The sequence below is a fragment of the Pipistrellus kuhlii genome, unplaced genomic scaffold, assembly GCF_014108245.1.
Source record: "Pipistrellus kuhlii isolate mPipKuh1 unplaced genomic scaffold, mPipKuh1.p scaffold_m20_p_3, whole genome shotgun sequence".
Lineage (NCBI taxonomy): Eukaryota > Metazoa > Chordata > Mammalia > Chiroptera > Vespertilionidae > Pipistrellus > Pipistrellus kuhlii.
The window spans coordinates 108,383,307-108,409,984 of record NW_023425529.1 but is presented as its reverse complement, the minus strand read 5'-3'; the positions used below and the strand labels follow the sequence as shown (position 1 = coordinate 108,409,984).

Below are 26,678 nucleotides of genomic sequence, written 5' to 3'. Positions count from 1 at the left end.
CTTCCTTCCTTCCCTCCCTCCTTTCTCCCTCCCTCCCTCTCTTCCTCTCCCTATTCTTATATTCCTCCTGTATATAAACTTGCTTCACAGTTATAAGTTTAACACTGAGAAATCAAGGACACTGAGATTTAAAAATCTAGTCAACACTATTTCTTCAGTGTTGCATTTCTGGAGTTTAACCTTTAAAAACTATCAAGTTCTTTATGGATGTCGTGCTTTACAGTTATGTTTGTTTTCTATTACCATCCTATTTCCAGTACTTTTCATTATTTTCTTCTTCTTCTTCTTTTTTTTTTTTTTTTTTTTACATATTTGAAAATATCATTGACTTTAAAATATATGAAAGTCCAAATGGTAGAATGATCAGAACAACTGGTCCACCAATCACTGTGATGCCCACTGACCACCAGGGAGCAGACACTCAATGCAGGAGCTGCCCCCTGGTGGTCAGTGTGCCACTCGGCTGACTGGGATAAGCTGTGCACCCACAACAGGAGCAGCTGCTCAGAGGGTGGGTCCACAGCCCCTCAGCTGACCAGGAGAGCGGTGCTTCCACAGCGGGCCAATCCCCGCAGGCCATGCCCCCATCGTGCATGAATCCGTACACTGGGCCTCTAGTGTTATTGTATTCTCTTTTGGCAAGGGTGAGGAATAGATACTATTATTATATTAATTCTTAATGGACTTTCTCTAACATTGATATTATCTAGAATAACTTTTTTTTCTTTTCAGAGAAATGAAATGTAACAATATTTCAAGAATTCAGTATCATTCAGTCATTAGAACTCCAGAAGCCAAGAGAGCCATTATTCAACCTGATGGGAAAAAGATGGTAAAAACTGCAAAATGTAGATGGGGCCCTTCTGAGAATATTAAATTATCTCACCTTACTCTCTTTTACTTAGTTCAAACTGTTTGTGCTACTTAATAATGTGTAGGAATTCTTTTACTGCTTTAAAATGGATGTACTGTTGGAATGTTAATGACCACATTTTACTTACTTATTATCCCCAATGATGCTTAGTATGTTCCCAAACTTAGATTTTTAAGGAAAGTATTGGTCATGACCTGGCAGTGTGATCCACTGAGACTGAGCGCCATCCTTTTCTGTGAATTTATAGAAGCTAAAGTATTTGAGTTGATAATAATAATAATAATAATATTAAGAAAAAGGATGGAATAATTTAGGTTAAGGAGATAAGGTTTTGAAATGCATGAAATAGAAGAGTTGCAACCTAATGAAAGGTCGTCCAGAGAGCAGCATTTTACATGATGGCCGCTGGACGGACACTTTCAGTCTAGAGTAACTAGTCAGAGGCTGTATCTTAGACACAGAGAAAGATGCAGGAGAAAGAAGGGAGGAGAACATGACGGTAGTTCACATGGGGCTTTGATGAAAACAATAACTCTGCTTTGGGTAGTGTGCAAATTTTGCCCTCTGCCTACTAACCTTCAGTAGGAATATCCTCAGTGTCACATACATAATTATGAAGAAGTTGAGCCAGGGGATCACACTGAGCTGGACTTGAACTCCAGCTCTGCTGCTTTCTAGCTGGGTGATATCTCCTTTTATACATTTCTTTATCTGTTAGATGAGGATAATAGTATCTAAAGTCAGGAGGATTAAGTGAGCTAAACATCAGAAACATGTTTGACACTCAGGTTAGTGCTCAATAAATGTTGACCATTTAAATACAGTAGGTCCGCCGAAACCAGTTTGGCTCAGTGGTAGAGAGTGAGTCTGTGGACTGAAAGGTCCCGGGTTCGATTCCGGTCAGGGGCATATACGTTGGTTGCGGGCACATCCCCGGTAGGGGGTGTGCAAGAGGCAGCTGGTCGATATTTCTCTCTCATTGACATTTCTAGCTCTCTCTCTCCTTTCCTCTCTGTAAAAATCAATAAAATATATATTTTTAAAAAACTTTAAATACAGTAGGTCCTCAGATTACGGTGGAGAACCGTTTCTACGGCGTGACGTAATGCGATTTTCACCGTGAGTCAGAACCCACCTACGTAAGCACATATGTCACTCACATGGAGCACATACACAGCAGTAATGAAGTGAAAAAAATTTAAAAGATAACAATTCCTGACCTTTACTTGTGGTAAATAATAAAAAACATAAAACATATATGTACAGCCCTCACTGGTTTGACTCAGTGGATAGACTGTCAGCCTGCGATCCTAAGGGTCCCAGGTTCAATTCCGATCAAAGGCATGTACCTTGGTTGCAGGCACAATCCTCAGTAGGGGTTGTGCAGGAGGTAGCTGATCGATGCTTCTCTCTCATTGAGGTTTCTAATTCTCTCCCTCTCCCTTCCTCTCTGTAAAAAATCAATAAAATATATTTTTAAAATATATATATATACAGACACATATATAGATATATACATGTACATATGTTGAAATGACGAAACCTTTTTTTTCTTTTTTTGTAACTAAATGGGAGATGTCAACATAACCACGAGACGACATATGTTGAGTCCAACATAACTCAAGGGCTGCCTGTATTTGAATAACATTAACGGTCAACTTTTACTGAGCAGTTGTGTCATGTGTTATGCTAAGCAGATAACACTTTTTAAAAGTCATCACCATTTTAAGTCACTGCAGTGTCTACAATACATAAAGATAGGCAACTTATTTAATCATTTTTGGAAGTAGAAACTAGCCAGAGTGTCTTTATCCAAATTCATAGCCTGGTATCAGAATTGAGGGATACAACAAATGTATTTGACTTTTATTTTGTATTTTAATGCTTTGGCTGTTTTTTGGTCTTTATAGCTGTAGCTAACTGACATGTCTACACGTAGAACAGCCAGAAAGGCTCCATCACTCCTAAGTTTCCTCAAAACCAATGTAGTAGCTACAGCCTATGAAGATTGACACTTGATAAAAGAAGCCTAAGGATAAATTACCGTAATTCCTTTTTCTGACCTAGGAGTTAACATCTTCCTTGTTTTCTTTTAAGGGATTTGCTTCCTCAGAATCTATCACCTTTGAAGACAATGATGGATTTAAACCAAACCAAGTACATCTGAACTCTAAAGCCGAGGAAATGAAAAGTAGGCTTTGTTTAACTCTCGGCCTGCCTCTTCTGCCTTTTTGTCTCTTGCTCAATATCTGTGGCTCATTTTCTTAGACTCCAAAACAAATATGCTACATTCATCACAAATGTTACTGCTTGTCTAAAATTGAAAGGTCGGCAAATGATGTTTGTGGGCCAAATCTAGACTACCATCTATTTATGTATGGCCCATGAGCTAAGAAGATTTCTTTTTACCTTTTTGAATAACTGATAAAAATGAGATGAATAATATTTTATGACACTTGAAAATTATAGGAAATTATCAGTTGTGTTCATAAATAAGTTTTTATTGAAACATAGCCACATTCGTTCATTTACATATTGTCTCTACTTTCACACCATAGCAGCAGAGCTAAATAATCATGACAAAGGCCATATGGCCAAAAAATGCCTGAAATATTTACTATTTGGACCCTTACAGAAGTTTGCTGGTCCCTCATCTTGATGCCACCAGTGACCTGACATGGCAGGAAAGAATGGGGTGGACAACTGTTAGATTACAATATACACATGTTTTCTGTGGCTTTGGAGGCATTGTCCAAAGCAGCCATCTCCTAATTTGTTTGGGGCTCCTTTAAAAATATGCAGCATTAAGGAGAAAAAGAAAAAAGACCCACAGTATTCTGCTGCAGTATTCCAGCCAACACTGCTACTGGAGATGCTCAGCAAAAAGTGAAAATATTGCTATCTTGAGTGCTTGTATTTCAGTGTTTCCATCCCTGCCATAGTGAATATTACAGCCTGACAAACCTGGGTTTGTCACTGTATCCCTGAGTGGGGAGACATTGCTGAGATGACTAAGCACTTTTGAGCTTCCTTTATATCTGCACTCCATTTCTCTGCCTGGTCTCAAAGGATGGAGATTGGAGGAGGCAAGGAAATTCCTTGACAGAAAAGGTCTATCAAGAGAAGGCATTTATGTATTGTAATTATTTCACCATTGTAAGGGAGGTAAATATCTCTTCCTCTTCCTAACTTATGTTGTTTGGCTGGGGTCCTGTAAATTAGGCTGACAAAACAATGGAAGTTTATTACTGTCATCGTGTTTATTGTACATGTATCACATGGGACTACAGAAGTCCCCTTATCCACTGAAGATTCTGAAGACAATTTGCTGATTGAATCATGTGCTATTTAAGTAATTCTTATGTCAAAGAGGCATATTTTGGGATGACATGTTCCGATTTCCTTCACCATTTAATGCATGTGAATCCAATGAGTACTATTGGTTTTGGTGGTTTTGTCGTTTTCATTGACCACTACAATGTATATAGGAGGCACTAAGGAAAAAAATATTTACTGTTAGTGCTCACAAGTAATCTATGATTAAAGTATGAGTACATATAGGAACAACAGCCAGCAATAGTAATGATTAAATCAACAACAGAAATATTATTTCTTTATACCACTGATGTGGTACAACTTTTATTAAAAATAAATGATTTTATTTATTTCATTGACATGCATTAATACTTTTGAATATTCTAAAAATTATTTCTAAAAATGATTAAGCAGTTCATCTTCTAAAGTATTATTGCTTGTAAAAGTATGATTATTGAATGGTCATCTAAAATACACACCAAGCACTAATGTGTATAAAGCCTATAGCAGTACACTGGCTATATAGATAGCTGTGGTCGGCAAACTGCGGCTTGTGAGCCACATGCGGCTCTTTGGCCCTTTAAGTGTGGCTCTTCCACAAAATAGAGTCTATTTTGAAAAGGTGTCATTAGAAGAAGTTTAAGATTTAAAAAATTGGCTCTCAAAAGAAATTTCAATCATTGTACTATTGATATTTGGCTTTGTTGACTAATGAGTTTGCCAACCACTGCTGTAGAAGATGACTTAGTGTCTTTTCAGGCCTTTCCTGGTGTCTTAAAGGCCTGGAGTGTTCCCTGTTACAGCTGTTTAGAATGTACTTAGCCTTGGCTAGATTGTTCATTGGGTTAGAGCATTCTGATACACCATGGTTGCAGGTTTGATCCCTTGTCAGGGCACATAGAAGAAGCAACCAATAAATGTATAAATAAATGGGACAACAAATGTATCTCTCCCTACCTCTCTCTCTCTCTCTCTCTCTCTCTCTCTCCCCCTCCCCCCCTCCCTGTCTCCCTCCCTGTCTCCCCCTCCCTGTCTCCCTCCCTGTCTCCCCCTCTTCCCTCATCTTTCTCCCCTCTTCCCCCGCCCTCTTCTCTCTCCTCTCTATCCACTTTCTCCTGCCCCTTCCCTCCCTCCTGCTTTCTCCTTTACACTCCCTCTAAATTCAATTTTAAAAAACTTAGAATATACTTAAATTCACATTCCAAAGTTGAAGAGAAATAAGTCGAGAAGCAACATGTAAGTTCATTAAAAGGCATTGTTACGTAGTAGAAAGAAGGCAGACTTTGGAACCAGACAGTTCTGAGTGTGTTACCCTATTTCTTTATTATTATGGGTCAGGTGAATCCCTTAATCCCTCAGAGGCTCAAAGTTTTCATATATAAAATTGGGGTGCTGTCTGCTGGTAATTAAAGCAACTAGCATTTAATTAGCACTATTGCTTAGCCAAGTATGTTTCCTGACGATTCTTTCTAAAATGTTTATTAGCAGACTCAAGCTCAAATCAAGTTGAAGATTCTAAAGACAATTTGCTGATTGAATCAGATGTGATAGATATAACTAAAGGTAGAGAAGAAACTTCACCAGGGGGCATATATAACCAGGCAGCCACACTGGATTATCAGAATATTATGAAGAAGTTTGAGGATCAAATACTAAAGGCCCAAGAGGAAAACTCTCCAGCATCTCAAAACCAGTATGTCTTTTGTAATAAAGAGTTGCCAGGTGAAACCAAAAATAATACTTCATGTGAATCTTTAAAGTTCAGTAAAGGAAGTGTATTTTTATTGGATGCCACGAAGGAAGGAAATGTGGGCCGCTTTCTTAATGTGAGTATATGGGCCGAGATTTTTATTTCTAAAGAACTTTTTTTGTGTGTGCTTTTTAATAAAATTATAAGGAAAATGTGATTAACAAATTCTCATGCCAGATTACTTGGATTAGGATGCCAGTTTTCCACTTGTATGACCTTGAGCATGTTACTTGACCTCATACCTTATTTCTTTTCTGACGTCTGCAAAATGGGGCTAATTATGTAAAGTGCTTAAACAGTACCTGGCACTTTGTTAAACATTTGCTTAAGAAAATTATATAATTGGTATGTAAGAAAATTATTTACATTTATTGAAATACTTGTTACTTCCAAAAATAATCACAGTGGGACACAGAATAAGTTTCTCTTTTGAGTCTTATATAATACAGTAACTTTTTCAGAGATGCCTCTAATAGTTGAAAAAAAAAATCAGTTTTAGGTATTTATTTTACTTTTAGTAAGTTTTGAGTGATTTCATGGCTTAGTGTAGAAAACCAGTTCATTTATCAGAATATTGCATTTAACTATCCTCTTTTAGTAAATTCCGAAACCTTAGTAATTTTCTATTTATGTGTATGTTTGAGATATATGTTATAAGATTTATTTCATTTATATAGAGATATATTTATGATTCCTTTGATTTTTAAGGTTAACACTTAAGACTCCTGTTATCTTCATGAGGAGTAATTTGTATTGCTCATATCTCTTGTGTAAGGTGAAATTGACATTACCTTGTGACTTCTATTCTATCCTGCCTCCTACTACCGTGTTTCTCCGAAAATAAGACATCCTCCGAAAATAAGACCTACTTACAGGTTTCCTTCTTAGTGAAATATAAGGCATCCCCGAAAATAAGGCCCCCCCTAGGCTAAACATGAGAGATTTGGTCCACTGATTCTGAAAGAAATGGAGTCACAAAAAATTCACCAGGAAATTCAGGAATTGGATTGTTATGATGATGTTCCAGAAGATGATGACATGATTGTCATTGAATAAATGAGTAAATTCTAGATACTATAGGATTCACAGTTTGTCTGGTTTGTGTTGACAACTACCGTACTGCCATACCATATACAGGTAATTAATTTCCTTTATTTTCATTTAACAATAAATGTGTACCGTATTCTTCTTCATGGAAAAATAAGACATCCCCTGAAAATAAGACGTAGCGCATCTTTGGGAGCAAAAATTAATATAAGACACTGTCTTATTTTCGGGGAAACAGGGTATCAGGCATTATCAAAGAATATATGGTCCCAGGAATCCTATAAGGGAAAGAAATCCTTTTCAGCTTTTAGCACCCTTGTCTATATAGTCTCTCCAGTCTTTAGTGACTGGACCATGGGGAATGATCTGTTTGAGAGCTAAGCCAGGCCCTTCTGCATGCCTCCTGATCTCTGGACCCCACTTTGTCTGCTTATCATATCCCAGAGTGAAGAGTCATGGAAAGAGAACAAGGACTTTGATCCCTTCCACACATCCTTTGGAAAGGTCCGCGATAGCACACTGTCCCCTGGATGTGGCCTTAATTGTTCTCTGATGTCTGTATCAGAGCTCTGCTTCCTCCCAGTGGGGAGGGATTAGTGGATAGGCAGCCTTGACTTTTCCCCTAAAATAAAGGTGAAGGAAGGGAACCATGAATGGTCCATGGTTCTCATAAGCATCCCTTGACATCTTTAAGGTAAACTCAATGCCTCTTTAAAAGTGACATTTGAATGGTTTGAAATTTATGTGCACTGACAATTTTACATGTAATTCAGCTGCCATCAGAAGAAAAAATATTCTTAAATTAGGAAATCTTTAAAACCAAAGAGCTTGCCTGGCGAGCATCACTCAGTGGTTGAGTATCAACCTATGAAGCAGGAGGTCATGGTTCATTTCCTGGTCAGGGCATGTGCCTGCCGGGGTTGCAAGCTAGATCCCCAGTGTCAGGCATGCAGGAGGCAGCCGATCAATGATTCTCTCTTATCATTGATGTTTCTATCATATCTATCTCTCCCTCTCTCTTCCTCTCTGAAATCAATAAAGATATATTTTAAAATATAAGTAAAACCAAAAAGCTTTTTTTCTTGCTAGGTGAATCTGCTAATATGGCTTGTTTTGTTTTGTTTTCCTAGTTAGAATATTTGATTAACAAGAAATAGAATTATCCCTTCCCTTTCTTTCTCCCCCAACTGCTGTTCTCTATTCCATTTTGACTACTTCGACACTGCTGCCAGACATTTCAGCAAATCCATTAAGTAAGGGTCCCCAGGAAAGGACTCTCCTGGCTTTATTTCCCATCAGTTATGTTGAATGGTGGCTTCACCTCTTTCAGTCAGCACATCAGCCGGGCCCCTCCTTTGTTTTTGGGGGGGGGGGGGGGTTCTTTTTTTTCTTTATCTTGCTCTTTTTTTTAATTTAATTTTTCTACTTAGATAATACATTTATATGATTTAAAAATTGAAATAGAATAATAAGTCATGCAGAATACATATATATAGCTAAACAGAATTCTGTTTCAAGGTAGCTCTAAGCCTGCCGAGTAAGCACCAGGAGGGAAGCCCATTGGCCCAAATTAAAAACGTGTGGACAGGAAGTTAGCGTCATTGAAATGAAAAGCTTGTCCACATGTTTAAGGAATATTATGGGGATTTGATTCTTTTATGAATCTGGTGATGGATGAATGTGTAGAGATGGCATAGAACAGTATTAGAATGGGGTGGTAATAGGAGGAAATAGTATCATCACGTGTAGATACTTTTGGAACAAGTATAAATAATGGTTTTGTTCAGCAGTGCTTGCAAAGAGCCTCTTCTCACTATGATGTAAAACTCTGGTTATATTGTCTTCATATTAAACTTTTATGTTTTGTTAGAAAAAGAAACATACCTTGAGAAATACTATACCCAAATTTACCATACCACCTATAGAATAATATTTATTACTTTCTCTTTCATTCTTATAGTTTTTCTTTATGCAAATATAAGTATGTGCCCTTACATAAAGGTAGCATATTCTTGTCACTGTCCCATACCATGTTTTTAAATTAACAATATACCTTGGAGATCTTTTCATATCAGTACACAGAGGGAGCTCCTCCTTTTTTTGTTTCTGCTCATAGCTGCATAGAATTCTTATTTTGATATACCGAAGCTTGTTCAGCCAATTCTCTTTAGGGCCCAGTGCACAAATTCGTGCACCTTGAAAAGAACTGTGGACTGCAAGGCTGCAGTGGGCACAGGCAAGTCTCAGCCCATCCTCCACACTCCCACCTGGCCCCTCCCACCACAGCCCTGGTCCCCCTTCTGTTGGCAGCCCCGCTCCTGAGGGCATGCTGCTGCTACCATGCTGGTGGTGCAGAGCAATGGGGGCAGTGCCAGCAGCAGGTGCGAGTGGGTGCAAGCAGCGGCTGCTGCCCCAGTTGCCCTTCAGGGGTAGGTGGAGAAGCCCTCGGGCGATTGGGACTGGCTTCAGTGCTGGCTGCGGGTGAAAGCAGGGCCAGCACTGGCAATGGGTGCTAGTGCTAGGCAGGACCACAGCATGCAGGAGCAAAGAAATTTCAGTAACTGCCAGAGGCTCACCCCAATGATGGGGGCTGGCGCCCAGCTTGGTCTGGTGCCCCTGCTCTCCTGTTCCACCATCCCACCGTGACCAACGCCTGCCATGTTTCCCACTCTGCCACCTGTTGCCAACACCCGCCATGTTCTGCACGTGGCCCTGGTGGTCAGCACACATAGTAACCAGTTGTTTGTTTGTCCTGCTGTTTGGGCTATTTGCATATTAGGGTTTTTTATATATTTTTTTGGGGGGGGCAGGGGGGTGGTTTTCAAACTTTTACTGTTAAAACAATGTTTGAATAATCTTACACATAGGTATATGTATAGATATGTCTGTAGAATACATTATCAAATATGGGATTATTGAATTAAAAGATACATGCATTTATAATATTGATCTTGACAAATTATCTTTAGGGATTTATACCATTTTGCATTTCTACCAGTAGGATATAAGAATGTGACAGACTTTTCTGAATGGATTCCTACTATTCACTGGATTGTAGTGAGCTATATTTTACATATTAGTCAACAAAAAAAGGAAACAAAAATAAGCGAGCTTTGTTGGAAACAATGGTATTCTAATGCTTCAAAGTACAAGACGTCAAACTGTATGCTGTATGTAACCTCTGCTTTAATTTTTTTTTTTTTTTTTTTTTTTTTAACAGCATAGTTGTTGCCCAAATCTTTTGGTACAGAATGTTTTTGTGGAAACACATGACAGGAATTTTCCATTGGTGGCATTCTTCACCAACAGGTTTGAAATTTTTTATGATATAATTATGAAATTGTGACTTTAAAAACAACAATAGAAGAAAAAAAAACTAGACAGAGGGACAGGGATGGAAGCAAAAAAAAAAAGAAAAGATATGTGCTATGGCCTCTAATATCTAGTACCCCTAAATTTAGAATTATCCCAAACTCTTCCTACTCAGCAAAATTTGAAACAGCTGAAATTTCGATTATTATTTCTTTTTAGAACTAACGCCTGAAAGGGCTAAGAATGGCAGTTCTCACCCAGTTCAATTCAGGGGGAAAATGTTGCAAATTGCTATGCGGGCATTACGTCTACATTCACACACCACACTGCAGCCTCATCACATCACAGGTTCCTTCATAGGTATTGGCAGATTTGTTCTTTCTTAGGATTTTAGCACATTTGAAATAAAACTCAAATGATTATTCTTTTAATGAAAGAGCAGTCATAATTGGTGGGTGTCAGAGAGAATAAACATATTTTTGAGGATGTTTAATGATGTTAACATGAAAATTAATGTAGTCAAGTTTGGTTTATTCATGTTAATTTATTTTTTTAAATTTCTACTTTCTAGATATGTGAAAGCAAGAACAGAATTAACATGGGATTATGGTTATGAACCTGGAACTGTGCCAGATAAAGAAATCCTCTGCGAATGTGGGTTTAATAAGTGCAGGAAAAAAATAATATAAATTTGTAGCTAATGCCCGTTCATGAAATTAGCTTATCAAACTGAAATTAGAGCCATACAAAAGAATGCTCAGTCATCAGTGGAATTTAGTTTTTTATTCATTGAGAGAATTCCTCAGTCTCCTCTTGTCAAGGGGTTCATTTTTGTGACTTAGAAATGCTAGCAACAAAATAAGGACAGTTTCATACACATAGGTTATCTCTTGAATCTTACCGCTATTCAACTTTACATGAGTAAGATGGAAGTGTGTATTTTCTATGAAATACTGCTATATAACTTGTAATTTATTTGTAAACTATAAAGAGAAACAAATGTTACAATAGAATTCATTTGTTCTTGTTTTTATTATTGTCTTTGAATTCATGGATCCAAATGGCCACATTTCATGACTTTGCCTACAAAATTTATTAATGTTTAATTCCCGGCGACAGCGTGAGGAATGGAGATAGCTCCATGAGCACTGTCGCATTAAACCATTGGAGGGAAAAGGGGTGAGAAGCCCTTCAATAGGGAAGAGTGTGGCAAACTCTTTGACGTGAAACTGCTTTCCTTTAATACAAACACAGACAGGAAAAGAGGGAATAGAAACTAGAGGAATTGGAAGATATTTGTTCTAGATTGAGCCATAAGAAAAAGAAATCGGGAAATTAGTAAGACTTGGCTTATTTAGGCTACAAGGGATTGTGCTGGGCAAGAGTTTAATTTAAAAAACAAAACAGACCTGAGCTTCAAGTCTGAAACATCCTCTTGCATTCTCCTGAGTATGTTGTGCAAATTGGTTTTCTGGAGAAAAAGGAAGATTACCTAATCCCGACCTAGTGGAAAGGGGGCTGGAAATCTCCAAGAGTCAAAACTAATTTTATCCTTAACAAAGATGTACTATATATTCGGCTGTCAGGAACTTACCCCCTTGGAATCAGGATGGGAATACTAGCTCAAAAAAGAGTAATTACAAGCTTTCATTTTTAAAAGATCATGTTTTTTTTTGGGGGGGGGTTCTTTTTTTTTCTTCTGAACTTGAGGGGTTTAATTTGGTTACCTTTCAAAGTTCATTCTAAGTTGAACTTTTTAATTTCTTAAAAATATTGAACTAGGTGAAAATTTTACTTGAAATTGTTTTAGAAACCATTTTTGGGAAATGGAAAACCATTCATGGGAAACCAAAGAACTAGAAAAAGAGCACAATATTATAACCCAACAGCCTGTAGACTGATGAGGAAAGTTGACCAGTCCATTTATTCACAGTAAAGATGCAGGAATTAGTGCACTAAAATGAAGTGAAGACACTTGATCAGCATGGGAAATAATTTTGTGCAGAAATCCTGGTATCTTAACCTGCTTCAGTCTGTATTGGTTTACAGCTATCATCTTCCATTGGTGTCCTAGAGATCCCCTTTTTCTCTCGTGTCAAATCTGTTTCTAGTTATATCCATTATTTCCTGTTTCCTTGGTTTACTTCCACATATTGGTAAAGCACATCCTTCAATACCTTTTGAAAAGGAAAAATGAGAGGTACCTTATTTTTCGGACCATAAGACGCTCCGGACCATAAGACACACCAGTTTTTAGAGAAGGGAAATGAAGAAAAAAAGATTCTGAAACAAATAGTGTCCTAAAATATTTTATGTGCATTAAAACCCAACATCACAGTCATAAACACATGTAATCAACCCTGTAAAGTAAACAGCATTTAGAACCATTTTAGAGCCGGGCAAGCACACACAGACCACACAGAGCCGGGCAAGTAAAAAAACTTTTTTTTTAAAGTATATGTGTAGGCTATATTTGGACCATAAGACGCAGGGACTTTTCCCCCCCACTTTTGGGGGGAAAAAAGTGCGTCTTATGGTCCGAAAGATACGGTAAATATTTTGAAACCTTGCATATTTGAAAATATTGTACCATTACACTTGTTTGCTATTTTGACAAAGTATAGAATTCTTGAGTAGCCTCCATTTCCAATTTTGAAGGCATCTGCTAAGCTTTCAATGTTGCTGCTGGGAAGTTTGAAAACATTCTTGCTTTGGTATCCAGGGTTGGATGTCAGAAGCCATTCTTTGTATGTAGAACCAGTTTTTCTCTTTCTGGGAGCTTACAGCATTACTTTGTTCCAATGGTCTGTTCCCGGTAAGGGTTCGTTTTCATCCCTTATACTGGGTGCTTGGTGCAATCTTGCAGACATTGTCCTTCAGGGAAATGTTTTCTTGAATGACTGCTCATCTGTTCTCCCATTCTAGAATTCTTGTTATCCAGATGGCAGACCTCCAGGATTGGTTCTCTTGTTTTCTTTTCTCTTAATTTCCAGCTCTATCTTCTAGCTCTACTTTCTAGAAGATTTCATCAACTTAATTTTCCAATTAGTCTAATGTGTGTTTTTCTGGTCTCAGGTTTTTTATATTTAGGGCTCTTTTCTTCCCTAAATGTTCTTTAATAGTATCTTTTTTTGGTTCTTGGTTTTAGTATATCTTTGAATACAGTGTTCGTGAGTGTACATACAAACCTACATTTTTATTTCCTTTGTGCATATTTTTGTGACCTCAAGGTTCATTTGTTTGTTTTCCCTGCATGCTTCCTTTGGTCTTTGTTTTGTGTGTGTGTGTGTGTGTGCAAGCGTGTGTTACAGGCTTTCTCGGTGATGTTAAGGTCTACTGCTTAAGAGTAGAACACTAAAATGCTAGAAATGATAAACAGAGTGGTGGAAGATGTTCAACTGCTTCACAATGACCTTTAGGACTTCTTGTTTGCCTGGCAAGGAATACAGGCCTAATTCTGAGATATTACAGTTTGGTAATATTACCATAATGAAGTGAGTGTCATAGTAAAGCAAGTGGTAATCTTTTTGCTGATGGAAGGTCTTGCCTTCAATTTGTAAACAATAAAAAAAAAAACCCACGAAACTCAACACCTATAAATAAAGCTAAGTGCAATAAAGTGGGGTGTGCTTGTAATTCTTCTGTCCACCTGCTTGAGATGCAATAAACTTGACTGTAGGCATCCCTTTTTTTCTCCAGTTTTGCAGCCCTGTGCTCTTGCTTCCGTAATCCAGTTATATATTTGTCAAGACTATCCAGCTTATTGTTTTTAATATTCTATTTTCTGCTGTCCCCAACTTGCCTCTTTTCCTCTTTAAAGTTTGCTCAAATTGCAAGATCTCCAGAAGTTTTAATTCCTCAGCAATTCACCATTATGTGCTTCTTTTCCAGAACAACTTTCAACTGTATGTCCCCTACATGTATATTTGTTAACATTGCACTGAAAACCTCCTCTTATATGGTGCTGTGTACCCATAGGTGCTAAATAAAGGCTTGCAACTGCTAACTGCAATTACAGTTAGTTACTTCTGTGTCTGTTTATGATAGATACACATGTAATGTGTTAACGTAAAAAACAAAACAAAAAACATTGAAATCTGTAAGAATTTTTGTGAGTTTATTTGGGCCAAACTGTTGACATATGACAGGAAGCAGAACCTCAAGGAATTGAGATAATGCTCCAGAGAATGGCAGGTTACATTTGTATTTATACATTGCAATCAAAGGAGGGACATTGGTGGGTTACATGAAATTCACTAGTGATAGGTTAAGCAGGTGGGATAAAACAAATGGGGGGGGGGAGCTGGGTTTGAATAAAAAGTAAAATGATGGACACATACTTAGATGGGTGCAGGAACAATTAGCATGATAAGGAATTTGTGATATCCTGGCGCCCACCACATTTGGTTGTGCCCCAGTGTTATGCCCAGATTTCAAGATCCCCAAAGAACACCAGGGAGTCAGATGTAAGAACAAAGAGCCTTTTATTCAAGCTCCAGGCCGGTCTCTCTGCCCCTAGGGATTCAGCAGCAAGATGCAGAGAGCCTGGAGCTCTGAACATACAGCCTTTTTATAGGGCTTAGGGTTGGGTGGTGGGGTGATGCCCGGACCACTGAGTTGGCTGGTTCTGATTAGTGGGTTGAGGGCCAGGGTCCAGTTACACAGGGTTACTTCCCTCTGCATTTCTATTGGCTGATTTAAGGGTGGGGTGGGTGTTCTAAGAAAGGCCTACGTGCTGGGAAGGGACCATGAGGCCATATCTCGAGGCCTGGCCTGCTGTCAGCACTGATGACTATCTGGGGCATAGTTCATGGCCTCTCTGGAAGCATGCTCACAAATTCTCACTCTCTGACACCAGAAAAAGGGAAGTTACAAGTTACCCAGACATTTCAAGGGTATGTTATCATAGATGCAAAAAGTCAGATGGGCTCAGCTAAGGTAAAGGTTGACCTTGGCCTGTGCCAGTTCAAGCCTCGGCTAATAAGAGGGCGCAGTCCTCTCCTGGCCACGTGCAAGTCCCAGGGTGGCGGGCAGAGCCTCCCAGCACAGCCATAGCCAACAGCTGCTGTAAGCTGGAACCTGTGGCCCAAACGCGTGGTCCCCGCGCCTGAGTGATAGAGTTCAGGTGCGTGTAGTTGAGTAAGATTGAAACCCACAAAAATGTTGTAAACATCTTGATCACACCCAGCTTGTGGGGTGCACCGCTGTCTCAGGAAGCAGCGTGTCTGTCTGCTAAGCCTTTCAGCCGCCCCCACTCCGGTTCCCTCTCCGCCATCAGGCCCGGCACACCTGCCTAGGCCCTAACTGCCCACCATCACTGCTCTCAGTTAAAGTTTAATTTCAGACCATCCTCTGTGGTTTCTTTAGGGCTCTGAGTTTGCAAGACCACCATGCAGCCTTCCCCCTCCCTTCCCCCCCCCAGCTTGTCATGTCAGCAAGTGGCTCCTTTCGCCCACAATTTTTATCAATTTAATAAAATTTTTAATAGAAACTGTGAACCTCTCAGAAAAGCGGTCATTTCTCCAACAACACAGGGGCTTTGGCCTCCAAAAAAAAGTTAAATTCAAACTCGAATCTGGAGAAGGTTTGGCAGGGACGTCGATCTGCACACCCGAGGCTAGGTTTCATTTCTTCTTCAGGGACCGGGGGCGAGGCAGGTTTCGTTTCCTCCGGGGACCCCCCCCCCCCCCCGGCCCGGCTCAGCCCTTCCGGGCCTCTGGGAACCGAACCGGCGGCGGACTTCCGGGCGCGAGCAGAGCCACAGAGCGAGCCCGGCATGGAGCCCGCGCCGGCCCGGGCCGCGGCCGCCGGCGACGCCGCCAAGCCCGGGGGCCCCGAGGCGCCGGCCCCGACGCCCGGCCCCAGCGGTGAGTGCGGGGCGGAGCGGGGCGGCGGGCGGCGGACCCGGTCCCGCCGGGACCTCCTGGGCGCGTCCCTCCGGGCCGACCCGTCTCCCGGCCGCCGGGCCGCGTGGACGGTCCTGGCCCATGAGCGTGTGGCCCCGCGGAGTTCGCTCCACCGGGTCCCCTCCGGGGCCGGGCCGGGGGGCCGGTAGGACCCCTCTCCCCCTGCGGGGTCAGCGGTGATGCTGCCCCGCTCTCCGGGCCGGTGCCCGGGCCGGCGGAGCGAGCTCGGGGCTCCTCTCTGTTAAACCGCCGGGTCCGAGCGGTGCGGAGAGGAGGGCACCCCACCCCTTTCAGGGGGAGCGGTCGCTGGCTCTGGGGAAGCGGTTTGGGAAGAACGAGCCGTTTGGGAGCCACCCCCTCCTCTGCACTAGGAGCCAAGGCCTCAGGGGCTCTGCGCGCGCCCCCCTCCCCCGCCCCCAGCCAAGCAAATCTGAGCGCGCTCCTTCCCTCACACCGGAGCGCAGTTCCTACTGTGTGCGGACTCAGGACTAAGTGCTGGGGTGCAGAGAACCTGGTAGGCAGCTGGCTTCTGACCTGGTTAGCACCACACAGGCACAGGATGAGGGGCTCCCAACTCAGCCTGGTGTTCCCAGAAAGCTTTTTGGAGGCGAGTACATGGTTCTCTGTTTCAAAGGGCAAATCGGTCAGAGAGAGAGAGAGAGAGAGGTTCAAAAGGTGTTCCAGGCAGGTGATGACATGACTAAAAGCATCAGCCTCACAAAGCACATGTGGCAACCCAAGTCAGGCAGTTGAATAGCTGGTATGTGTATAGCTGGAGTGCAAGAGGAGGAGTCACTGGAGGTGAGGTTCCATTTTGACCTTTTCTCCAAACTCCGACTCTCCTAACCCACTCTATCAATGCCTGGAGTGATTCACACTGAGTATGTCCCAAAGAGAACTCTTGTTCCCCCACATACACCCGCTCCCACACACTCCAGACCTGCTCAACCACCAGCCCCCCATTTCATTCACCCAGTTACTCAGGCCAGAAACCATAAAGGCACCCTCAGCGCCTCACTTTCCTCCTCACTTCCCACCTAACACATTAGTCAGACCAGTCAGTGTGTCTTCAGAATATACAGTGAGTCTCACTACTTGTCACCTCCTCCATGACTACCATCCAGCCCCAAGCCACCATCATCTCCTGCCTGGACTGTTCGTCTCCTGGTTTCTATTCTAGCCTCGTCTGCACAGCAGCCCCAAATGACCTTTAAAACACAGAAAACAAATGTGATTCTCCTACTCAAAGTCCTCCAGTAGTCTCATTCCCCCCCCACCCCCGAATAATCTTTTTGGCTTACAGTGCACCCATGCCCTGATCTGATTTAGCCCCTGCCCATCTTGATGATTCTGCCACCCCCTCAATGCCTTATGGGTCTTGTCAGGACAGTCTCTGAGTCCTCGGCCTGCTAGACCAGGAGAAGGACCCCGGGAAGCCCTGCTTATCCTCAGAGTCCTCAATCTCAGCTCCTGAGGGAGACCAGTGGGCTCTTCCCCTAAAATCCTAGCCCCCATGATGCATGTATCACTCCCTCACTGTCTGAGCCTGTAGTTCCTGTTCATACGGTGAGGGATATCAGTTATCCAAGTGTATTTGGTCCATGAGTTTCAGGTGACACGTAGCAAGCATTCAGACAGTGAGGAATGCCTGTCTGTGTAAAAGCCTCTAATGACCGTAACTCCGCTAACTACAGAGAGTTATGCGCATCCTCCAGTCTAGAAGAGAACAAGTTAGAAGCGCCAAGATCTTTTGGGAGACTACGATGAAGGGATGCTTTAGCAGGAAAAGGCCATTAGGGGGAGCCTGTGTGTCCCACTTTGGGTTTCTGTCCATCAGCACCCGGAACAAACTCCAGGTGACAGCGCAGCACTGTGCTGCCTAGCACTGCTGTATGCCCAGGTACCAAGACTCTGAGGGAGCCTGTGGACTTGGGAGTGCAATTCAGATGGCACAGAGTCCCCAGGGCAGGCACAGAAGGACATGCTCAGGTATCTGCAGCCTGACAGCTCAGCCAATGCAGTGTATTAGTCTGAAGGTCCAGCTTTTCACAGGAAAGGGGAAATGTGTAGCTCTTATACAACAAGGGGTATTGCATATCCTGTCAAACATTATCACATGATTTTATTAGAGAATTTTAGCACTAATAATTTAACTGAAACTTAAAAAAAAATTTATTGATTTTAAAGAGAAAGAGAGGGAGAGAGAGAGAGAGAAATATCAATGAAAGAGAAACATTGATCTGCTGCTTTCTGCAGTCCCATACTGGGAAGGAGCCTGAAACGCAGGCATGTGCCCTGACTGGGAACTGAACCTGGGACCTCTGGGTACATGCATCCACATTCAACCACTGAGCTACACCAGCCAGGCTGTTTGACATGTTTTTTTAACCTGTGCTTTACAAACTCTAATATGAGTGTTTTTTTAAATAAGAACACAGTATTCTATCAAAGTAGAATAAGGTGAATAAAATACTAGAATTTTTCCCATTTTTATCCTAAGATGTGGGCTTTGTGTTGTCAAATATTAAAATATATTCTAAAGTGTTAAAAATTGTAAAGTGTGGTATTGTTGCAGAAAGTGACAGGTCAGTGGAACAAAAGAAGTATAGGAACAAGCCCAAATAAATGTAATAAATATATGAAAAGGAGATTTTTAAATCAGTGGCTAATCATTATGAAAATAAGTTACAGTTCCATCTCATTCTTTACAATAATATTAATGTCATTTTAATATTTTAATGTAAAAAAATAAATTAAAATTCTAGAATATAATAGAAGTATTTCTAAATTATGTCCCCTCACTCAGGAGTAGAGACTGTAAAATAAAATATTGATATAATTTATCAAATAAAACATTTAAACATTCTGTATATCAAAGAACATTATAAAAAAGTTAAAAGACTGCTGGAGCTGACCGCCAGACCCTGAACGAGGGATGAATGATTACTCTGACCCAGGGTCTGTGAAAGAGAGGACCCAGAGGAAGCAGATAGCCCTGTCTGCCTGCCTCCTTAGGCTTTTATTGTCACAACAGCTTGAACTAATATTAAGCTTTAGATACAATAGCAGGATGAGCATCCCTGAGAAAGTACCTGCATCTGTAGTGTCTTTTTTTAAAATTTTTATAATAAATTGATTTTTTTTTTACAGAGAGGAAGGAGAAGGAGAGAGAGTTAGAAACGTCGATGAGAGAGAAACATCGACAAGCTGCCTCCTGCACACCCCCTACCGGGGATGTGCCCGCAACCAATGTACATGCCCTTGACCGGAATCGAACCTGGGACCTTTCAGTCCCAAAGACCGACGCTTTACCACTGAGCCAAACCGGTTTCTGCTGTAGTGTCTTTTAAACAAAGATGTTTTGAAGTCTAAACAGAGAGATTCTAGTAAACACCCAGGGGGTCAGACTTTTTTGGAAAAGACAAGGTAGGGGCTGCTGCCTTTGGCAGGGTCCCCCCAGAGGCCTCCGACCTTTTGGGGAATCCTCCCTGCAGACATTCCAACCAAGTCCCATGCTTCCCCACAAAAGACCACATATTTGACTAACAAAGGGTTAGTGTTCTGAATACATGATGAGCTTTTATAAATAAGAAAATAGTGAATAACCCAATACAAAAAAAAAAAAAAAAAAAAAGGGCTATAGACATTATCAGAGAAGAAATGCAAATGCCACCTTGTGGAATATTATTTCATAATGATAGATTATGACCCATTTCTCTCTATACTTCATGTTCTTCCTTTTGATGTGGTCATCTAATCTTCTGTCCTAGCTGTACTATTATAATATACTAGAGGTCCGGTGCACAAAATTTGTGCATGGGGGGGGGGGTGTCCCTCAGCCCAGCCTGCACCCTCCCCAATCTGGGATCCCACTGGGATTGGGCCTAAGTGGGCAGTTGGACATCCCTCTCACAATCCAAGACTGCTGGCTCCCAACTGCTCGCCTGCCTGCCTGATTGCCCCTAACTGCTTCTGCCTGCCAGTCTGATCACCCCTAACCACTCCCTTGCCAGCCTGGTCACCCCTAACTGCCCTCCCCTGCTGGCCTAGTCACCCCTAATTGTCCTCCCCTGCAGGCCAGGTCCCCCCCACCCCCTACCCTCCCCTGCTGGCCCGGTCATCCCTAAATGTTCTTCCCTGATAGCCTGGTTGTCCCTAACTGCCCTTCTCTGCAGGCCTGGTCCACCCCAACTGCCTTGTAGGTAACTGTTTTTCTATTGCTGCTTTTAATATTCTCTCTTTGTTTTTTGCCCTTGGCATTTTAATTATGATGTGTCTTGGTGTGATCCTCTTTGGATTTCTTTTGTTTGGGTTCTGTGGGCTTCCTGAACTTGTAAGTCTATTTCTTTCACCAGATAGGGAAAGTTTTCTGTCATTATTTCTTCTAATAGGTTTTCAATATTTTGCTCTCTTCTGGCACCCCAAAAATCCGGATGCTCGTACGCTTAAAGTTGTCCCAGAGGCTCCTTATACTATCTTCATATATTTTTATTCTTTTTTCTTTTTGTTTTTCTGATTGGGTGTTTTTTGTTTCCTTATATTTAAGATCTTTGGTTTGATTCTTGGGGCACATTGATCTACAATTGAGTTTCTGTATATTCTTCATTTCAGAAAGTGTATGCTTAATTTGTGACTGGTCCTTTTCCATTTTTTTGGCATTCTCATTAAGGTCATTGAAGGTCTCTTAAAGTTTCCCAGCGATTTAGAAGATTCTTGAGTAACCTTATAAATGTGGTTTTGTACTCTGTGTTGTCCAGTAGTTTGCTTTCCTCCATTTCTTTCATTTGTGACATGTTTCTGTGTCTCTGCATTTTGGCTGCTTCCCTGTGTTGATGGAGTGGCTTTGTGTGGTCGGTGACCTATAGGGGCCAGTAGCTCAGCTTCCCCAATCACCTGAGATGGTCTCTCTAGGTTAGGGGTGTCGAACTCAATCAGAGAAGGGGCCAAAATCTAAAATCCAGCCTAAATCGCGGGCCGAATGGTTTACTGAACAGTCATAAACGACAATGTTAACCAGAAATGTGAATTTAAAATGAATGGAACAATCTTTTCCTTAACAGTGCTGTTAACCAACTCACATGCTATCAAGGATTTGGCCCGCGGGCTTTGTCTTTGACACGTGTGCTAGGTACACCCCTTTGTGGGCTGAGTGCAAAGTCTTGGTGTATTATAGTTAAGCCTTGATTGCTGTTGGTACACTGGGAGGAATTGACCTCCAGGTCACTGGGGACATGCTTATGGTGCAGGCCTGTTTCAGTGGGGCTTTGGTGCTCACTGAGTCCGCCTCCTGAATGTGTCACTTATGGATGTGAAGAGTTGAAATCTGCTGTCTCATAATGACCACCAGGTACACTGGCTTCTGGATCTCCAATGGGGTGCAGGTCAGCTACTGTCTGAGGCCACCCTGCCGGAGCTTCAGCGAGAACCACAGTCCTCTCCTCCCTGCTTGGGCTTGGAGGCTTTGGAGCTGTCTGAACCAGGTTGCAACTTTGCTAGGTTAAGCTGCGATAGAGAAAGCCATTCATATGCAAAAGCTGCTGCTTTGGAGCTTGGGTGTGCTTGTAGGTTGTGCGGGGCAGGGTCTCAGGGCATCACCAGGCTAGGGCATGGCAAACAGCAGTGGCTGCCAGCCCCCCGCCCTCCCCACACCTCCAACCTCGTCCCCATGTCCCACACCCCAGTGCAGCAAGTAATTATTCCTGTGCGCAGCTCTGCAAGCAAGCCACCCTCACTTTCTGACCCGATGGCAAACAGTCCAGCTTCTCCCCGAAGGAGTCTGCTTCCCCAGCATCTCCTCAGAAACTGGATTTCAGAGAAATTAAGAGCTTGTCTCCCTTTGGGTTGAAGAAAGCAACACCCGCCGCCAGCCGGATCCGCCGCCAGCCGGATCACGCAGGTGCCTCCGTTATCTCATCTTTCAGCCTTGTGCCCTGAGTGCTCTTTTCTCTTTCCTTCCAGTTGTAGAACTTCCACTCAGCCAGCTTTTTTTGTAGTTCTGGGTGAAAGGTGTTTTGTCTTTTAGTTATAGTTTTAAAATTGTTGTGCAAGGCAGCAGTTTAGGTCTTGGATCTCGGTAACATTTCTTGTTATTTTGTTTTTTCTAGTTGCTTTAGTCCCCTGTTTATTTTTTAAGTTTCTTGCAGACAGCAATTCTGTCTCATATTTCTTTATATCGTTGGCCGAGCCATTTGGTACAGTACCCACTCATCACATATGGCTATCGAGCACTTAAAATGTGACATCCTTGAGTACACTAGGTTTTAAGATTCAGTACAAAAGAATAAATTAATTTTTATATTGATTAAATGTTGAGAGTGAAATCAAAATGTGGGTTTTTGAGTCCGAGTTCATTATCTCGGGAAATGAAAGAATGAAGTCACGGGCAAAACCAGTTAACGGAGGCAAAGTTTATTGAGAGAAGCCAGTCCTAGGAAAGGTGCAGCTGCGGCTCCAGGAGCAGGCCGGTGTCCAGAGCTTCCTCTCCATGTTACAGTCGGTGTTGAAGTCTGTTAGTCCGTGTGTAGAGCCCCACATGGCCATAAGCCACGTGGGTGCAAGGAGCATGTCTCTTGCTATCAACCCAAGAATCTAGCGCACATGGGGAGAGGGGAAGACGAGCTTGTACTTTTTAATTTAAGGGTGGATACAGCCTTGCTAGTTCTTGGTTGGTCTTTTCAAATAATTTTGTCATAGCAACATCCTTGAAATTGGACTATATGTCTTATTGCCTTGTGATTGGTTAACTGCAACTTGTTTGTCTTTAGCAACAATCCACACATTTTAGTTTGTCTCTCTTACATGCCCTTCTTTCCATGCCCAGCTGGGTTGCCTTAGCAGTTCCGCCTAGTTGGATTCCCCAGTTTTACTTCCCTATGATCCCTGTTCCTGACTATCTAGTTGCCCTCTGTCTCCTCAGAAGGATAATATTTTGGATATAGTTGGTTGATTTAAATTAATTTCCCCTGTTTCTTTTTTGCTATTTTTTTAGTGAGGCTTCTAGAAGTTTTATGCTATATCTAAAGCTCACATTGCTGGCTTGAATTATGTTTTAGGAAACAAAGAACAAATTCTTGGCAAGTGAAATAAATGTTATCTCCAAAATGCAGTCTTCTGAATGTGAAATGGAAGCTCTAATGTAAGAGTGACCAAAAGTCCTTGCTGCTGTTGCTCAGTTGATTGAGCATTGCCCTGTGCACCAAAGGTTGCTGGATTTCCTGTCAGGGTACATAACTAGATTTCGGATTCCTAGTCCAGGCATGTGCAGGAGGTAGACAATCTCCCTCTCCCCCTCCTTTCCCCCTCTCCCCTCACCTCTCTCTCCTCACTTTAGGAACCACTTAAGTGCTTAACCTCTTCTAAATTTAAAACACCATCCTATATAATAAAAGGGTAATATGCAAATTGACCCAAATGGCAGAACAACCAATCGCTATGACGCGCACTGACCACCAGGGGGCAGACGCTCGATGCAGGAGCTGCCCTCTGGTGGTGAGTGCATTTCCACAGAGAGAGCGCCACTTAGCCAGAATGGCTAGCCAGCACAGCAGTGGTGGTGGGAGCCTCTCCAGCCTACTCAGCAGTACTAAGGATGTCCAACTTATGGCTTAGGCCTAGTCCCCAGAGGACATCCCCCAAGGGCTCCTGGGCTGCCAGAGGGATGTCTGACTGACAACTTAGGCCCAGTCACCGGGGAGTGGGCCTAAGCTGGCAGGTGAACATCCCCCAAAGGGTCCCGGATATGAGAGGGTGCGGGTTGGGCTGAGGGACCCCCTCCCCCCAAGTGCACGAATTCTCATGTACCGGGACTCCAGTGGAGCAGTAAAATAAATCCAAATGAATGAAAGGAAGAACACAGAAAAGGGCATAGAAATGTTGAATGGACAGTTATGGCCAATGCCATATTAGGAACAGGTGACTTTTTCCTTCCTTTCTGCCTCTCCTTTTTTCTTCCTAGCTCACCTCTGCTGATGGGTACTTAGGCTGTTTCCAAACCTTTTAGATTTCTTTCATTTCTTCCATTCCCTCTTTAAATTTTTTTTTCCTTCATTATTTTTCTTCCCTAACTTATAATGCTAAAGAACATTTACATTTCTCATTTGCTTATTTAATTCACCCCAAATTTATTTTTGAATTATATATGACATAGTAAAAAAAAAAAATGTTTTTACAGGTAGCTATCTAGAGCACTATTTCCTTTTTTCTTTTAAAAAAAAGTTGTTGTTTTTTTTTAAGAGAGAGAGAGGAAGGGAGAGAGAGAGACATCGGTGTGAGAGCAGAATCACTGCCTCCTGGAGAAAGATGCGGCCACCTTAGCAGCAAGAGGAGCGGTCGGCATCCGCCTGGGGCCGGAGGCCACCACCCCCTCCCGACTGGGAAACCGGGAGTCTCCACAGGGACCGCTGTCATGGCCCTTCAATCCGACGGGGCGTGGTTCTGGGGGCCGATTCCGAACAACCACTGGGTCCTACATCGCCAGCCGAGTGACTGACAAGCTAACCCCCATTCATGATGGAATCTTCTGCTGCCGCTCCGGCTCTGCAGCGGGTGGATGCCCAGGCTGTAGCTGATGCTGTTACCTGTCAGCGTGGTTTCCACAGCATTGAGCTGAATGAGCCTCCTCTGGTACACACTGCAGCCAGCCTCTTTAAGGAACTGTGTTACCGATACCGATACCGGGAAGACCTGATGGCAGGAATCGTCGTTGCAGGCTGGGACTCCCAAGGAGGGCAGGTGTACTCGGTGCCCCTGGGGGCGCTGATGGTAAGACAGTCCTTTGCCATTGGAGGCCCTGGAAGCTCCTGTATTTAAGGCTATGTCGATGCTACCTACCGGGAAGGTATGACCAAGAAGAGGGTCTGCAATTCACTGCTAATGCTCTCGCCTTGGCCAGGGAGAGGGATGGCTCCAGTGGTGGGGTGATCCGTCTGGCATCCATATCAGAATCAGGGGTAGAGCGGCAGGTACTCTTGGGAGACCAGATCCCCAAATTCTCCATTGCCACCTTACCACCTCCCTGAATCCTGGGATTCTGGGATACAACAAGAGACACCCCCTACTGACCCAAAACTCAATAAACAGTTTGTCAAAGAGGAGGAAAAAAAGGAAAGAAAAAAAAAGAATCAGCTGCCCCCTATATGCCCCTAGCACTGGAATTGAACCAGCAACCTTTCAGTGCACAAGACCACTCCCAACCAACTGAACCACACCTTCCAGGGACTGAGCACTGTTTCTTGAATACACCATTGTTTTCTTTGATTTGTAATGACAGTAGTAATTACTGAGAGTTTACTATAGGCAAGACAAAATTTTGAAAGCTTCAATTTAAATTCCTGTTTGCATTTCTTTCTTTCTTTTTCTTTTCTTTCTTTTTTTTTTTTTTTTAACATATTTTATTGATTTTTTAGAGAGGAAGGGAGGGGGATAGAAAGTCAGAAACATCTATGAGAGAGAAACATCGATCAGCCGCCTCCTGCACACCCCCTACCGGGGATGTGCCCACAGCCAAGGTACATGCCCTTGACAGAATCGAACCCGGGACCCTTGAGTCCGCAGGCCGACGACGCTCTATCCACTGAGCCAAACCGGTTTCGGCATGTTTGCATTTCTTAAATAAAAGTTTTTTTTTTCATGTTTGGATATTTGAAATGAATTCATTAGTGTTTTCTTTAATTAAGACATTAAAAAATACAAAGTAAGCCCTAACCGGTTTTGTTCAATGGATAGAGCGTCAGCCTGCAGACTGAAGGGTCCCAGGTTCGATTCTGGTCAAAGGTACATGCTCAAGTTGCAGGCTCGATCCCCAGTATGGGGCGTTCAGGAGGCAGCCAATCAATGATTCTCTCTCATCGGTGTTTCTGTCTCTCTCCCTTCCTCTCTAAAATCAATAAAAATATATATTTTTAAAATGCAAAGTAAGTTGCTTTTCTACTTGGATCCCGATTTCTTTTTTCCTGTAAATTGAAAATCTCTCATAAAAACAAGTGCCTTTCTTTCTTTTGTTTTTTTTTATTTAAATTGTTTATTGTTTAGTAGGGGTGTCGAACTCAATCAGAGAAGGTGCCAAAATCTAAAATCCAGCCTAAATCGTGGGCCGAATGGTTTACTGAACAGTCATAAACTGTCATTGTGATGGAAACGCAGCGGAGTGAGTGATGACAGCGCGGTGCGGGCCACATTGCAAGGCCTGGCGGGACGGATTTGGCCCGCGGGCCTTGTGTTTGACACATGTGGTTTAGGGTATTACATGTCTCCCTTTCCCCCCATTGACCTCTCCCTGGCCACTCCCGCCCCCAGCTGTTGTGTCCATGGTTAGGCTCATATGCACGCACACAAGGCCTTGGGTTGAACCTCATCCACCTCTGCCTTCCCTCTGAGGTTTGACGGTCTGTTCAGTGCTTCTCTGTCTCTCGATCTGTTTTTGTTCATGAGTTTATGTTGTTCATTATATTCCACAAATGACTGAGAACACATGATA

General features: G+C 42.4%; 2 protein-coding genes and 1 pseudogene across 12 annotated transcripts in view; 2 read left to right on the top strand and 1 right to left on the bottom strand.

Moving 5' to 3' along the window:
* LOC118730016 (histone-lysine N-methyltransferase SETDB2) overlaps positions 1-26,678 on the top strand; it is a 94,372-nt gene that overhangs the window by 36,911 nt on the left and 30,783 nt on the right. For 4 of the 11 annotated variants that reach the window (XM_036457670.2, XM_045588650.1, XM_036457671.2 and 1 more), the window contains 5 exons: positions 733-832; positions 2,972-3,065; positions 5,675-6,015; positions 10,207-10,295; positions 10,870-11,702. In XM_036457670.2, the coding sequence (XP_036313563.1) occupies positions 733-832; positions 2,972-3,065; positions 5,675-6,015; positions 10,207-10,295; positions 10,870-10,987 (742 nt within the window). In that variant the 3' untranslated portion in view covers positions 10,988-11,702. Of the gene's footprint in view, positions 1-732; positions 833-2,971; positions 3,066-5,674; positions 6,016-7,551; positions 8,298-9,987; positions 10,185-10,206; positions 10,296-10,869; positions 11,703-14,189; positions 14,311-26,678 lie in introns of those variants that run through there. The other 7 variants (XM_045588651.1, XM_045588652.1, XM_036457673.2 and 4 more) reach the window with 7 other exon arrangements.
* Positions 12,197-26,678, bottom strand: part of RCBTB1 (RCC1 and BTB domain containing protein 1) — a 90,369-nt gene continuing 75,887 nt past the window's right edge. Inside the window, exon 11 of the mRNA XM_036457680.2 lies at positions 12,197-12,475. Coding sequence (XP_036313573.1) covers positions 12,419-12,475 — 57 coding nt within the window. The 3' untranslated portion in view covers positions 12,197-12,418. The remainder of the gene's footprint in view (positions 12,476-26,678) is intronic.
* On the top strand, positions 16,075-25,243 carry LOC118728493 (annotated as a pseudogene).